Source organism: Arvicanthis niloticus, chromosome 21 (assembly GCF_011762505.2).
Source record: "Arvicanthis niloticus isolate mArvNil1 chromosome 21, mArvNil1.pat.X, whole genome shotgun sequence".
NCBI classification, from domain to species: Eukaryota; Metazoa; Chordata; class Mammalia; order Rodentia; family Muridae; genus Arvicanthis; species Arvicanthis niloticus.
In genome coordinates this window covers 19,236,357-19,253,195 of record NC_047678.1, presented here as the reverse complement: position 1 = coordinate 19,253,195, position 16,839 = coordinate 19,236,357, and the positions used below count along the sequence as shown (strand labels likewise).

The 16,839-nt window shown below is 44.2% G+C and overlaps 1 protein-coding gene across 1 annotated transcript; it reads right to left on the bottom strand.

Annotated features, from left to right (window-relative positions):
* Positions 1-11,782: 11,782 nt before the first annotated feature.
* Positions 11,783-12,577, bottom strand: LOC117725060 (proline-rich protein 23A3-like). The gene has a single exon (XM_034525008.1). It carries the CDS (start codon positions 12,575-12,577, stop codon positions 11,783-11,785), a length of 795 nt encoding a protein of 264 aa, XP_034380899.1.
* Between the last annotated feature and the right edge of the window lie 4,262 nt (positions 12,578-16,839).

The window sequence follows — 16,839 nt, the reverse complement described above, 5'->3', positions numbered from 1 at the left end:
GTGGACGGCGCTGCGGGGCTGGAGAGGCGCGGATGCGGGGTGCAGCGCGGGCAGGTGCGACGGCGCGGGCGGAGCGGCTGCAGTCTCGTGCTCTGGAGCCCCGCGCTTTCCTCACGCCGGATACACCCTGGACGTCAATTAGACTTCAAGAGATGCACCGGAAAGTAAAGTCGTGAAATGTCACACTAAGCTCCGCCCCTCTCGCCTCCATTTCGGAGGCTCCACCCAGGAGTGGCGGACTAGGCTTCCCAATAGCCCAGGCTATGCTTGAGAAACACTTCTTTGGCCTATAGGGGGCAGAATAACTTCCATGTTTTGTTTTTTAATGATAGACTAGGAATTTGAAGATGGCGGAACTTTAGATCTTAGAATTTCTGTTTTCAAGATTCGAAAGATCACCAAAGCAAGGAGATAATGTCACTGTGTACATGTATCCTTGCGGCGACAGGACAAACGGGATCCCAGCATTATGAGAGGTAATGGAGGCGAATCTCAAGTTTCAGTCAAGCTTGGGTCACGTAGTGAGACACCATTTTAAATAACAAGCAAGCATGGGCTGGACAGATTGCTCTACTGGCAACCGGCAAGTAGTCATACATGCAGGTAAAAATCCATACATATAAAATAAAAAATAAACCCTTAAAAAAACCCAACCAAAATGAATAAGTGATGAAGTAATTTTCTGAGCACTCGAATTTCATGAGTATACCCCTAGACTCTACTTAGAGCTTGCTGTGGATTGAACCCAGTACTTCTTGCATGGGTTCTAAACATCACCTCAAACACATCTTCTGCTCCAAGGATAGTGAAATGCACAGGGTTTTTCTCCAGTTCTAGGAATTCTGCATTTAAGATGCCAGAGTGAAACATGCAGGTAGACATTTTCTGAAGATTTAGGGCTGAATTAAAACTTAGGCCTAGTGTAGGGATGATCACCAGTAATCCCAGCACTGTGGAGGTACAGGCAGGGGTCTCATCCTGCCTTGCTTCCACAGAGAGCTAGAGGTCAGTCTGAGTTGAATGAGGTTCTGTTTATTAAAAAAAAAGAAAGAAAGAAAGAAAGAAAGAAAAAATAAAAGAAAAAGGGAGCTGGAGAGATGGCTCCATGGTTAAGAGCCTGGCTGCTCTTCCAGAGGACGTTAATTCACTTTCCGGGACCCACATGGCAGTTCACAACTGTCTGAAACTCTGGTTCCAGGTGATCCAACCCCCTCACACAGACAACATACAGGCAAAATATTGATGCACATGAAAAAAATTAAAAGAAGAAGAAGAAGAAGAAGCCATGTGGTGGTGTCGAATGCCCCAAATGCTTTTAATCCCAACACTTGAAAAGCAGAAGCAAGAGCATGTCTGTGAATCTGAGGTAAGCCTGGCTGAAACAGTTCGTTCCAGGACTACACAGAAAGACCCTGTCTCAAAACAACAACCAAACAACAAAAAGAAAGAAAGAAGAGATTATCACTGAGAGCATTAAAAATGGAAACAATATTAGTAAAATTTTAATATTCTATATGTTCTACATTCTATTTTTATTTCTATTTATTATTTGTTTGTCTGTTTGTTTGCTTTTGAAGCAGAATTTTACCAAATTGGGTATGTGGAGGAGAATGGCCTTGAACTTCTAATCCTCCTGCCTCTACCTCTAGAGTGTTGGGATCACAGGGGTGTCCCAACCTATCCAGTTTCCTTTGTACTGGTGAGTGAACCTAGAGTTTATTGTAGGCTAGGCGAGTGTTCTACAGCTAAAGTAAATCTCCATCCCTAACTGAAGCTTTTGTTTTTTAAATATACATTTCAATCCTCAAAATACCTAAAGCTCTGAATGGCGAAAAGAAATTCAAAGTTAAATATCTAGTTTTAGTTACTGTGGGAATATAATTAGAACATATAATATTCATTTAATCTAAAGACACATTATGTACATCTGATAAACTCCTGTGTGGTGCTCACTGGCATTTTGTGTGCCTTCCAAATGTCTCCCCCATCTTCTCTTCCCTTCTTTCTCCTTTGCCTCTCTTATTCAGTACCAGGGATCAAACTTACAGCCTTTCACATCCCAGACAACTGATCTACCACTGAGCCACATCTCCAGCCTCTTTACCCCACTTTTCAAATAGTTTTTTTTTTTTTCCAGTTAACACCCTTGCCGGCTGCGTATGTTTCCATTTCACTGCTGTACCTTCAGCTCCATTCCCCTTTAAAAAGCTTTTCCTTTTGAGACAAGGTCCAGATAAATGATCGGGCCGGCCTTGAAATTGCTCTGTAGAAAGATTGGTCTTGTGAGTCTCTGGCCTCAGCTTCCCGGGCAGCCGCTATTACAGGACTCCGCCACCAGGCCTCCTTGGCTCTCATCAGTGTTATCCCCCTCCTTCTTCATTGGCTGTCGACTCTGGTATTATCCCAACTTGAAATTCTTCCATAATCACAGTTTCAAACATCTTAGTCTCAGAGTATGCTCTTATAAGTTCCCAACTCAGTTTCTTAAATGTAAGAGGTCTATCACCAGTGTTTCACGCTCTGTGACAGACCGACCATGAGTAGCTTGTGGTTTTCCCATTTCTTTTCATTAACAATGATACCACCAGCTCTTTACTCCTTCTCTACCTGAGAGTTTGATCCCATGAGTAGTTAGTTGTTGCAATCACTGGCCTGTCCACGCTGCCATTTGCTTTCTTGAGGATAGAATCTCTTAACAGTGTGAGGATTTTATTCAGAAAAGACATTTCAGTCTTAAGTGGAAAAATATTCAGTTACTTTCATTTATCTTTGGCAAAGAGTCTGGACTATTTTGGGGTGGTCTTTACACTATAGAGGGGGGAGTTTTTTCAGTCCCAGTGTAGGCCATACTCTAAATAATAGGCTACGGTTTAAGACACTTGCACAGCTATGTTTACTGCTTATTTATTCCTAATAATAGCAAGGGAATGGAATAAAAAAATGTTAGAAAACAAAATGAAATCAACAAAAATACAGTGGTCTGTACTTTTCTGTCTCTGTGATCAAATACCCTGACAAAAGCAATTTAAGGGAGAAAAGGTTTATTCTGGCTCACAGATCAATGGTGAATTGTGGGAATAGTGAGGCCACTGGTGCTTGAAGCTGCCAATTACACTGCATCCAATCAGAAAGAAGAGAGCCATGTGCTAGTGCCCAGCTTACTTTCTCCTTTTTTTTTTTTTTTTTTTCAATGTGTCTTAGGAATTTCATCCTAAGAAATGGCACCACCTAAGGTGGCCACATCTTCCCACTTAACATAATCAAGGTGGTCTCCCACAGGCATGTTCAGACATGCCTTTTTCAGGTGATTCTGGATCTCATCAGGTTGACAGTTGACACCAACCATTGCGAGGTCCGCTAACTGATGAATGGAGAGTCCAGATGCGGCATATATACACAGTGGAATTTTATTCAGTCATAAAGAAAAATGAAGTTATGAAATTTGAAGAAAATTTACAAAACTAAGAAAATATCCACATTAAGTGAGCTAACCTAGGCTTATAAACAAGCAACCCATGTTCTTTCTCATATGGAGATCTTAGCTTCTAAATTTTACATGCATATTTTTCGGAAGTAAGTTGTATGGAGGTCATAGAACAAGAAAGGGACCCATGGGAGGAGAAATAAGAAAAAGAGGGCCGGGAGGGAGGGTAACAGAACACATAGGATACAAAAACCGGAGAGGGAATGCTTTGGGTGCTTAGATGCTTTTAAACCATGACTGGAGCAGGGAGAGGAGGGAGAGGAGGCCTTGGGAGAAGGCCAACCACAAGTTGCTATGCTTGAAAATACTACAAAGAAACCTGTTACATTGTAAATAATAACCATGGTGGAACTGTGATTTGAAGGAATTGTAGCATCTTTTGAAACTTTATGGTCTCTTTTAGGGGCTGGGAATAAGTAAATCAGGTTCTGTCTATCAGCTTCTCATTCTGTGAACATGGTAGGAGATCAATCATTTAGATTGCCCACAATGATCTAATCACAAGGCGAATTTTGACTCGTTTAAGCCTTGTTCAGGGAACTTGGAAAATTTGAGGGGGTACCAGTGACCTCCTTAGAGACATAACTACCCTCCCTGGGTAAAGGTAAAAGGATAGTGCCTATTCTGGCTTAGAAATAGACTGAGAATGACAGTTTTTTGAGTTAGTGTCTCCCTCTATAGCTGAGGTTGGCCTCCAATGTGCAATCCTCCTCTTCTCAGCTGCCTACATCTGGGATTACAGGTGTGAGCTACTACGCCTAGCATAACGTACACTTAAGCATTCAAGTCTATATGCAACTTGGCTGCCCCCTTTTAAAATCTTAGGAGTCCATCACAGAGCTTGAGGAGTATTATCTGTCAAGGGAGCAGGGTATAGAGTAAAAAACTGAGACATTGGGGAAAATATGTGAATTATTTGGACTGTCTTACACCTGTACAGTTTTTTTTTTTCCTCCAGCAAAGAGGTGAAATGGAAGTTTCTGGTTGTGTCATGTGATGTAGACTCATGAGGTATTTTGCTGAGGCAAGACTTGTGAGAGGACACATGATGTTTGGAGAGAGTGTAAGTGGCACTCAATGGACAGTGATGGGGCGCTTGCATAGTGAGCTGCGCAACTCTTCATTGATCTCATGTCTCAGCTGATCTTCACTTCACTGAGAGAGGCATCACAGCACTGGCTCATTTGTGGCCCCTCCCCCAATTAAAAAAAAGGGTAAACTCTTATTGCGATATGGTAGCACATGTTTGCAGTATGTAGCACTTTGGAACTGAAGGCAGGGAATGTTTTAGTAATTAAATATGCATGCCAAGTACAAGACCATCCCAGATTAAGAAAACCCTGCTATGAATATTGGCCATTTGGTCTGTGCTTAGGAAAGTTTAGTTTTAAATTTAGCTCAAGTACAAAGAATAAACTGCACACTTTCCTGACTCATGGGGTCAGGGAGTCTCCAGAGGCTGCAGACATTTAAGATCCCTGGGAGAGTTTGGTGATAAGTGGTTCAAGGTCCAGACAAAGAGAAGACAGAGAAGGGAGAGTTGATAAGGTGTGGAAGGAGAGACTGCAAGTATAACAGGTGAGGGAAATCTGCTGGAGGGAGAGCAAGGATGGGAACCTTATTAGAGAATCTGGACAAGTTTGTTATTGTCTTTGCCTAGAATCTCTTTTAATGGAGGTTTTTTATTTTGTTCTCTCTCTCTCTCTCTCTCTCTCTCTCTCTCTCTCTCTCTCTCTCCCCCCACTCTCTCTCATTTTTTTTTTTTTTTTTTGAGACATGGTTTCTCAGGTTGGCTTTGAACTCAGAGATCCACCTACCTCTGCCTCCTGAGTGCTGGGATTAAAGGCTTGTGCCTTTGAAGATGTTTTTGATTCAGAAACTTTTGGAGGCCTGTGAGTACTCAATCTAAAATGGCCACCTTTGAACCTGTAAAGGCTCATTCCCATCCTTTTCTAAGGCACTTACCCAAGATTTTCAAAGCTCAGAGCTCTAAACCGCAACCCCCAAGAGCCCACATTATTCTTGGTGAAGCTTCGCCATTCAGAAAGGGACCCAAGATCACGAATGCAGTGAGAATATGGATGGGCAGCAGGCACTGTTCCTGAAAGAGGAGAGCTTGTTGGAACAAGGGACTTTATAATGGCTAGCAATGGCAGTAAAGTGTATTAGAGGCCCAGGACAGGCGGTGGCCTCTGATATGAATAGTTTGCCTTTAGAATACCAGGAAGGGCACTCAATGGAATAGAAGCCGAAACGGAAATGGAAGCAGGAAATTCATCTGGTTTTATTGGTGACCCACTTGGTGATCCATGTGGATGGTGTACCTGGTGTAAACTGTCAAATTGTCCGACTGTGAGACTGGCTTAGACAGTGGACATACAAGGGAGGGTCTGCAAGTTCAAAACCCTGTGCTTTTCTTTCTTTGGACACACTTTTAGATAGTACAACAAAATGAAACATGAGAAGGAGCAAAAGATGAAAGAAAAGGATTCCCAGTGGTGGCACACGCCTTTAATCCCAGCACTTGGGAGGCAGAGGCAGGCAGATTTCTGAGTTCCAGGACAGCCAGGGCTACACAGAGAAACCCTGTCTCAAAAAACAAAAAACAACAACAATAAAAAAACAAAAACAAACAAAAAAAAAAAAAAGAAAGAAAAGGATTCCACCAAGGATGGTGATCAGATCAAAGTGATAATAAAACCCTAGAATAAATATTCAAAGAACTCAAAGAGTTCAGACTACATGCTTGAGGTTCACACTGGGCTATGAGGACCGTCAGAAAAACTAAAGGAGATCTAGCCAGTGAGAAAACACAGAGGCTGCAGAGTGTTCTGCCGTGGAGACATTAGCCCATCGCTTGCATTCGATGGTAAAGAAAATGAGAAATGTTTGTCGTGAAAACCGAGAAGTCAGCAAGTATGCTGGGAATCTGGTAGTGCGAGGTAGTTGGGAGTGGGTTGATTTGCAGCGGCACATCCTATATGATCGGTACAGCTTGTGATTCTCTTGGGAATGGCCTTCTCCAGTTGATCATGTGTAGTCACTGAGAGAGGATATTAGGAAATCTACAGCTATTGACCAAATTATGATCAATTTGGCGTCAGTTATAGCAGAGACAATGGTTCAACTTCTGGAACTGTGGCTGGAGAGGTTGTGGGTTTGAGTTGTATTGCCATGTAAGATCTACCATTACTTGTTTATAACTTTAGTTTTTCACATGCTTTTGTCCTGTAAAGGCTAACGAAAGATCTGCCTTTACAATGTCACATGCTTCCATCACCTGGGCCTTTTCCGAGCTTTTTCTTGTTTGTTTGCTTGCTTGTTTGTTTTCCGAGTTCAGGTTTCTCTGTGTAGCCCTGGCCATCCTGGAACTTAACTCTGTAGACCAGACTGGCCTCAAACTCACAGAGATCTGCCTGCCTCTTCCTCCAGGGTTCGATAATTGTGCACCAGCAGTACCCGGCTCTGCCCAGCTCTCTTCTGAGCTTCTTGATGAAATCATGACCTCTGTACACTCCTTACTGTTTTGTTCTGTGGTCTCCATGGAGGCTCCTCTGTATGATATAATGTCTGATGTATTACAGCCCTGCGTAGATCCATAGTATCCTGACTATGTCCCTCTAACTTTTGGATCTCTTCTGCTATCTGTCTATACATTCACAACGTTTTTACTTAACTGAGAGTTGGATATCCAGGGCTTCCTAGAGCAGAATGTTAGCGCTGTCTTAGAGGGTCCATGTACTAAGTCCTATATCATGGAAGGATGCTTCTAAGTAGATAAACTCTTCCTCGTTTTCCTCTATCACCTCTGTCCTACACCTAACCTCTTATTGTTTAATGTTGGGTGAGACCTACAGCTCTCGTAGTGTACATAGTTTCCTTCATTACTTATACTCTTAGCATTTCTCTGACTGGGTTACATTGTGTTAGATGTGGTTACTTGTGATGGAGAGGAGGCAAGAGTAGATCTTGATGAAGTGTGTTTCCTTGGCAAGCTGAGTCATCTGTGTCAATTCAAAGTAGAGACAGAATGCCAAATTGTAGCAGGGAGGAACAGGCTATTTTTGCAGGCAAAGAAAATGAAGAGGGGCCTGGGATTTCAAGGTGTGCCCGGTATTTTCATCCAATATTTAAGTGTCTGATCAGTGCCATGAAATTGTTGTTGTAGATGCACCTAGTTTGCATGGAAATGTTCACCTTACTCTTCCATCCCTACAGTAAATTTTTAGCCAGGTATTCAGTTTCCCTCCACCTTTAGTTCTAGGCGACAACAACAGTTTGGATACTATCAGACTGGTTGTTTGGATACCGTATTAGATTATTATCATTAAGTAACCAGTTTCCTTCTCTTTATCAGATATACAGTCCCAGAAGCCGGCATTCAGTTCCACAGTTTGTAACTATATGTTTTCCCCCATGTAGCCTGAGTGTGTCCTTGGACTTACTATGTCACCTTTGGTGTCCTTGAATTCCTGGCCACTCTGCCTCAACATTCTAAGTGCTGGATTTGTAAGTAATAACCACTATGTGTGGGAAAGTTATGCCTCATGTAACTACTCTGTGTTCCAGTTTCTCAAATGGTCAAGACACTGCCAGGTATGTTCCTTGAATTTGTTTCTCAGTAAGAGCATCCACGAACATCTTTTGTGTTGCTGTAGCGTGCCACATACGACACAAGTGGCATGATTTAACACTGTGAACACATCTTAGTGACTCTATTACATGACAACCCTTGGCAATATCTGTCTTCAGTCAGTGTGTGAAGACTTTGATATGGAGATTTACACACAGAAATATGAGTGGGAGATGGAAGAGTTGACCTGGGAGGCAACTGGAACAAAGGCCTCAAGCCAACACAGTGGGTGCTTTAGAACTGGGCATCCAGACTTGGTTTAGAATATAAGGCAGGTTCTGTAGATCGTGATTAGTAATGGGAGCAGACTGCCTCAGAGACTGAGATTAATTCCTGGAGATCAGTTAAGTCAACTGAGCTGTTGTAAATGGTTAGTTTTTGTCAGCTTGACACAAGGGGGGAGGACCTCAATTGATCTTTGGGCATATGTATGGGGACATTTTCTTGATTGTTGATTAATGTGGTATAGAAATATAGATATTCTATCCCATCATCACTATTGTGTGAACATTGGAAGTTGGCCTTTTGTGGTACCTGAAACTGAGTGTATATGTGTGTGAGTTTGTGTGTATGTTGTTGTTGTTTTGACTGTATGCATGTCACTGCACAACATGTATGCCCAGTGTCCAAAAAGGGCACTGAATCCTTTGGAACTGGAGTTACAGATAGTGAGATGATATGTAGGTGCTAAGAGTGGACCTGGAAGAGAAGCTCTTAACCCCCGAGCCATTCCTGCAGCCGCCAAAGCAAGTTGATTTTAGAGAACATTTAATTAGAAGTTTTGAAATGAATATTGGTGAATAGGATTTAGTGAAGTGAATATGTAAGAAAAGGGAGCAGAATTTGAAGAGGATGAAGGATGAGCTAACTGCAAGAGAGAAAATACATTGCAATTAAGGCAATGGAAATACAAACAGCAGGAGACACAGACGAGAACCTCAGTAAACAGGAACCGTTTTCCTATTGTAGAGAGGTTCAGAGGCCCGAAAGATGAGTGGTTTATTTTCCTCCTCCTCCCCCTCCCCTCCCCCTCCCCCTTTCCGTCTTCCTCTCCTCCTCCCCCCCCCTTCTTCTTCTTCTTTTGTACAGAGACCTGGGCATTCTTATTCCTGAGCCCATTCCCTAGCCTGACGAGCCATTTTAGAAATTGAGACTTTAAGAAGAAATTAACCTGAAGATGTAGTTCACTGAGTCCCAGATGACAAATTTCTGTGACTAAACGTATCAATGTGAAGCTAAAGTGAGCAGATTAGTTACAAAGACATGGCAGTACAAACAGAGAGACTTCTTGTCTTCCTCAGTGAACAGCAGGAAGGAATACCATCTCAAAGTAATGAGAGAATATAGATAAACCCAGCTAAAATAGCATGAGTTTGTAGGTGTAATTGAAACATTTCCAGACAGAAACTGAGACTTACCACATAGGTCACGAATGAAAGAATTCCCAAGACATTTTTGGTAGGGTGGTCAAATGTGGTGGCACACACCTATAGTCTTACCACTTGTAAAATTAAAGCAGAGGGTAAGCTGGGCTATACAAGGAAACCCTATTTATATAAAAACAAAAATTATAGCATAGTAAGAAGACAAAAGAGGGGCCAGTGGGATGGCTTAGAGGGGCTTGTGGCCAGACCTGACAACCTGAGTTAAATTCTTGGGCCCCACAGGATGGAAGGAGAGAACTGACTCATGCTAATTGTCCTCTGACCTTCATATGTGTGCCAGGGCACTAGCCTGCGCATATAAACACACCAAATACATAAATGTACTTTTAAAAAAATTTAACATGAAAACACGTGAGGATAGAATGAAAGGATGGAGACCAAGAATAGGAAATGAAAGACGCCAGCAACGAACTTGAAGAATCTAAAATATAATTATCAATGTTCCTAAAAATAGCTTTATGCTGAGATCTGCCTCGTTGGTGTTGATTTATCTCCTTGTAAGATATGGGGCCATTCAGGAGATGGTTCAGTGGTTAGGAACACTGGCTGCTCTTATAGAGAACCTTAGTTTTTATTCCCAGCATCCAGATTGCAGCTCAAAGTGTCTGTAGTTCTAAGTCTGATTCCAGGGTATTCAAAGTCCTCATTTGGCCTATACAGGCACTCAGGTATTCACATGGTACACAGAAATACACACAGACATGCATAGGCAAAGCACACACACACACACACACACACACACACACACACACACACACACAGAGAGAGAGAGAGAGAGAGAGAGAGAGAGAGAGAGAGAGAGAGAGAGATTTAGTATCAGGAGTGATGTGAATAGAAACAAATCAACCAAAACAAAACAAAACAAAAAACAAACAAACAAACAAACAAACAAAAAAACCAAAAACCAAAACCCAAAACCCCCCAAAACCCCAGCAAACACATGAACAAAAATATACAAAGAAGCCAGGCATGGTAGCACATGCCTTTAATCCTGCACTTGGGAGACAGAGGGAGGTAGATCTCTGTGAGTTCCAGATTAGCCAGTTATACCTACATGGTGAGTTTCAGGAGACCCAGGGCTCTGTCTCAAAAACCAAAACCCAAAACCAACCAACCAACAAACCAACCAACCAGCCAGCCAGCCAAGCAAGCAAGCAAGCAAGCAAGCAAGCAAGCAAGCAGCCAACCAACCAACCAGCCAGCCAGCCAGCCAGCCAGCCAGCCAGCCAGCCAGCCAGCCAGCCAGCCAGCCAGCCAGCCAGCCAGCCAAGCAAGCAAGCAAGCAAGCAAGCAAGCAAGCAAGCAAGCAAGCAAGCAAGCAAGCAAGCAGCCAACCAACCAACCAACCAACCAACCAACCAACCAACCAGCCAGCCAGCCAGCCAATCAACCAACCAACCAACCAACCAACCAACCAACCAACCAACCAACCAGCCAGCCAGCCAGCCAGCCAGCCAGTCAACCAACCAACCAACCAACCAACCAACCAACCAACCAACCAACCAACTGCCAGCCAGCCAGCCAGCCAGCCAGCCAGCCAGCCAGCCAACCAACCAACCAACCACTCTCTAAAGCACCCACTTCCCAAAGCAAGGCCACCACAGAGTGTAATTACAATCTAAAGGAAATTCTATGGAATAGCAGGAGATGCAAAGGTCCTTAGTTGTTGTAAGAGCTGTCACCACCAAGCCACCACATGGACTGATGAAAGACAGCATGGAACATATAGAAAGCAAAAAATTCTAAAAATGTAACAATGGATACCTTAAGGCAACTCAAGTTTTTAAAATGCAATTTAATTCAATTATTAAATCCAACATTTGACAAAGTCAACAAAAATTAACAAAGTTAACAAAAAACCAAAACAGGAACCAACATTTTTTTTTCCATCAGAAACTTTATAAAGTAACATCCTCGGCAGGACAAAGACTATCAAATAGCTTTTTACAGAAAATACAATAGTTTTGATAAAATTCAAGTAAGTACATTATTGCATTACATATAAGAATGTCCCAGTACTTAACTGGACTTAAATATCCCATAGAAAACGTTAAGGATCTTTCTATGATCTTTCTTCTAACCAACCACGGATCTAATAATCTGCATTCTGCCCACTTCAAAACCACGAGAGCCATCTTAACCTTGTAGGCTCTGTAAAGACACACAACGGCTTTGGGAAACAGTTCTGTTCCAGGGCACCAAGGATTTGTGCAGGGCAGTTCATTCACAGAACAGTCGCTTCCGGGCCTTGCAAGGGGCCCTTGGAGAGCATGGAGGGCGTGGCGGATGCTCCTCTTGGGGACTCCGCGGAGGAGATGGAGGCAGAGGCTGCAGTGGTGAGCCAGGGAAGGGTCCCAGCAGGTTGCTGTCCAGTTCATAAATGGACCTCGGAGAATATCGCTCTGCTCCAGTGGAAGGCACCAGAAGATATGGCTCTAGGACACGGTCCTGAGACCTAGGGCTGGGCACCCCTGTGATGGAGGAAAGGCTCTCAGAGGCCTGACCCTCTGGAGGCCTATCCCAGGGCGCCAGGAAGTCCAAGTCTGCATCTTCATCACAGACATCCTCTTGGTAGAAGTACTCACAGAAGGTTTCTTGCTGCAGGCCATCGAGGTGATCCTGGGGCATGTCCGGGGTACCGGCTCCCTGCGGGCTGGAGGCCACGAATTCAGGCTGTCCGGGCTGGGGTCCTGCCAGGAGTCCCTCGGGAACCAGGAGAATAGTGTGTCCTTGGAGCGACACTTGCAGGACCGAGGAGGGCTCTGGCTCGAGCAGCAGGTCGACGCCGTCCAGGGGCAGCTGCAGGGCGCTGCCCGGGGCCAGGAACACCACGGAGGTGAGCGCGCTGCTGGCGGGCTCGCCGGGCGCTTCCAGCTCGGGCTGAGCCAGGGGCTCGGGGCGCGCGGGCTCCTGGTGGAGGCGGCGGCGCTTGGCAGGGCTGGGTGCTGGTGGTGGCTGCGGTGACCAGGAGGGCGCGGGGTCGGCGCTGGGGCTGCGGGGCCTTACGCGCATCATGTGGACGGCGCTGCGGGGCTGGAGAGGCGCGGATGCGGGGTGCAGCGCGGGCAGGTGCGACGGCGCGGGCGGAGAGGCTGCAGTCTCGTGCTCTGCTCTGGAGCCCCGCGCTTTCCTCACACCGGATATACCCTGGATGTCATTTATATTTCAGGCGATGCGCGGGAAACCACGTCGAAGACTCGGGAAATGTCACACTAAGCTCCGCCCCTTCTAGGCTCCGCCCAGGAGCTTCGAGCTGACCAATGGCCATGGCTGTAGTTTGTAGGTCAGTGCTTGAAAATGGGTTCGTCGCACTGCATGGGCATGGGCAGCCATTTGGTTTGTAGGCTTTCGCTTCCGCTTTGGATTGTGGGCCTTGTATGCTTTCATCAGCCAGTATCTGGAAGGGATCACTGCTCAAGTCTCGCGAGTGGGATGCCATATCAGGACACTGAGGTGTAATTCCGGATTGAACATATGCCGGAAGTTTTGCATGTAACCCTAAGCCTCTTTCCGCTTTTTAAATGGCTACTCAATCATCCTCCAGGAATTGTGAAACAGAATGTAAAGTTAACATGTTGTGTGATGATGATGATGATCGGAGCCAGTCTTGTAAGCATTATAATGTTTGCTGAAATATGAGTTATCGATATTGAATTGGATGTTAATCACAACTCGGTGTATATTGTCTTAATTGTTTCTAGTCCAGTATGCAGTTGAAAAGTCATGTCAAAGAGTTACCAAATTCTCTAGGATCCGGTTTCTAGCTAAACTAGGTACAGCATTTCAACTTTGCTGAAGCTAATACTGCCTCAGCGCAGTGATCTAAGCTGCAGCTTCAAGTTCTATTTGGCATATCAAGATGGCGGAAGGTTAACTGGGTAAAACAGCCCATCTCTGATTTTTAGAATAGGTAATGTGTTTAAATGCTAAGTGACGACAACAAAATTATTCCTCTTATGCCTGTCGTTTAGCCATGTGATTCCTCATCCTGTAGGTAATTATGTTGGTAGATTATCTAGTTTACTTAAAAGAAAATCACGCACATATTATTAATACTCCCTTTTATAATTTTTTTAATAAAATTTCACCCTATTTGAATTCTGGGTTTTTTTTTTTTTTTGGTTTGTTTTTGTTTTTTGTTTGTTTTTAAGGTGGAGTCTGTCTATGCAGTCCAGACTGGCTTGAACGAAAGCTGCTCCTACTGCTCCTCAGAGATGAAATGATAAACTTTGTGACGCCATGCTTCATGTAAGTCCCTTTGAGATGGACATTTAAGTCTGTGGACTGCTCGTGGTCACACTGGAACCCTCTTATGCAGGCTCTTTGATATTAACGTTATGAAGGGAATTAAAAATCTGGTAGCTTTTGTCCTGAGCCATTCAGGGTATGCTGGTCTTCAGTCTAGATATTACATTCCTGCTGAATTTCCGGTATTTCTGCCTGTTTAAGTGGAAAATTTTCCCAAGGAACAACGGCCTAGGGGCAATTCTGGGAGGCCAGTTCGGGCCCCTGGAGGGTTTCAAAGGCCCTGGTCTGAACCTGAAATTCCAGAGGCTTCTTCCCTTAGGGCAAGAAGGAGTGTTGGCTGCACTCTGGCTCCCAGGTAACCGAGGCAACCTCAGAGCTCCAGGCTGAGGGTGAGGGGTGGAACGGAGCTTGCTTTTGGGCCCTGGAGAGGTCTGTCTGTGACCCTTGATCAGTCCAAGAATCTAAGAAACAGAAGGTTCCAGATTAGGATGCTACTGAAGATGGAGACAAGAGTCGTGGTGTTAGGGCAGATTATCACAGATCGGGGCAGCACACTAGGAGGGTCTCAGGGGTGTGTGCGTGGCACCAATATCTATTGTTTGCTTGGTCTCACGAGCTTATCTGGTGCAAAATCTGATCTGAAGAGTGGGATAGAAGCAAATTAATAGGGATCTTGGTTTCCAGCCCACTACCAGTTTCTAATTGGGCAATCCTGGGCAAGTAATTTCACCTCCCCTGGGACCCCGTTTCCTCACATGTAAATGCTGGCAATGCCATCTTGCTGCCCCAGGTGGTTGTAGGGTGGTGTGTGCAATGTTTATGGAATGTAGTGAATGCTTATTATATATTAGCTATTTACTGCAAGATAGAGCTCTCTTGTACTGCTGGCCTTGCCTGCCTTGTTCTTCCACATGGTACGGCAAATGCCTAGAGAACAGTAAGAAAGCCATTGCATCCTAAAGGGATGTCTAAGCAGCTCCGGGGTGAGGCCTTTAATCCCTTCACTTGGGGGTTAAAGGGACAGGTGGATCTCTGAGTTCTAGGCCAACCAGGGGTACAGAGTGAGACCCTGGTTTCCAAAAAGAAAAGGAAAAAAGAAGAAAAATGCCCAAAGGTTGTAGGGTGGATTGTTAGGCATGCTCACTGGCATCCGTCAACAGGATCCAGCTAATGAGTACAAGATGCTTAATGTTCTGTGTGGACTAAATTGGCAAAAATGACAGGTAATTAGGTGCACACAGCTGGGCCTCAGTGAGAGAAGGAAGCCCAAGAGGGGACTTGGGTACAGGAGACTGGTTACAAGGAGGACATGAGTAAATGGGACCCAAGAGTTGCTTGAGCTTTGGGTGTGTGAGACTGAAGCCACCAAGGACTTGGGACCCCCTTGGTGCTCTTGACACTGGCCATTTCCTCATTCTTAATTTAATTCCCTTCTTTTGACGCAGTCTCACGTAGTCAGGCTGTCCTTGAACCCTTGTGCAGCAGAAGCTGACCCCAACCGCCTGTTTTAGCTTGCACCTCCCAAGCGCTGGGATTATGGATAGATGCTAGCGTGCCCAGACGATCTGAGCATTTCCTCATCCCCTTCAATACAGAATTAAATGGCTTTAACTGCTATTGATTTTTAGCCACATGAGGAATAATTGCATTTCAAAAATAATCCGAATTGTGGGACTGTAGCCTCTGGTCAGCTACTAGTGAGTTAAGAGTTGGGGTAGTGAGCTCATTTTTTCTGAGTGTTTATGATGGTTTCTCACTGGAATGCTGATATATTGTGAGCATTTTTTTTTTTTTTTGCCATTTTGTATCGTTACCTTCAAAGCGCATGATCTCTCTTCTTTTATTCCGGAGGCCACTTTTCGTGTGCTGTTGACATCTAGATTTCAATTGTTTCGTGTAAGAAAAGGCAACTTCAAAAGTCACTTGTATCTTAACCTCTTTGCCTCTAATGGAACACTGAAAGCAGCTCAGCCGTCTGCTGGCCCTGCAGTAACCCTGGTAACCGTGGCATGTTACAGTAGGCCACCCGTTATTGCTTGACGACATCACTGAATGCTCTTGTAATGCTGATGTTGTTTAAGGATTAGTTGTGACGATGGTCTGTGTGACCCCCAAATCATTAATCCTGTACTATTTTAAGGCTGCCAAACTGACATTCGAGTAGTGATTTGTCCTTAAACACTGGGGATGAAGGCAGATAGCAGATTTTACCAAGTCCTCAGGGGGAGTCAACCCTTGGAGCTTTGTTGCTATCATCAAACCCAGTGATTTCTGCTTTTGTCGTTAGCCATTGTATGAAAGTTCACTGGTTTCTAGTTGTCTTCCAGGTTGTGCAATTGTATAGTTTGCAATGGCAACAGTTCCCCTCCTCATCAAGTTCTACACCCGTGGTCACTTTCCCTTGTCTAATTCTGTCAACAGGGACTTTCAGGCTAAGCTAAATAATGACGAGAGATGGTGTCTTTTGTTTCTTGTCCTAGGCTTTGTGAGAGTGTTGTTCCTCTTTGCCAGGTAAGCATGCTAGCCCCGTTGCTCAGAACTAAGCAGATAAAAGAGATTCGATCTTCTGCCTTTTTTAGTGCAGTGTTTTCAAATTTGTAGAAACATTGCCAGAACCCACCACGTGTCTCTTATCATCATCGTCATCATCTTGATCATTGGCTTTCTCATTCCGCCTCTTAGGAAGATTGTATGTTTGTCTGTCTTCTCTTCCAGTGGAGAGACTTATGTTCCTCCAGTTCTCATAAGTCTTGGCTTGTTTGCAAATCTTCCCTTATTTCCCATTTCCTTCTCATTTCTTTCAGGACGAGAACCCCAGTCTGTCGATTTGTTTACCAATTGATCCACTTATATAACTCGTAGAGATTTATTTGGACTTGATAGATTTTTAACATCACAACCAATTTAGTAAAATGTTTCAAGATTTATTTGCATTTTTCCTGCTTCTGGCAGAAGGACCACACTTAAATTGCTGTGTTCAAAATGTATTTGGATTCATGTTTCTCTTTGGTGAAGTCATTTCATTGCAT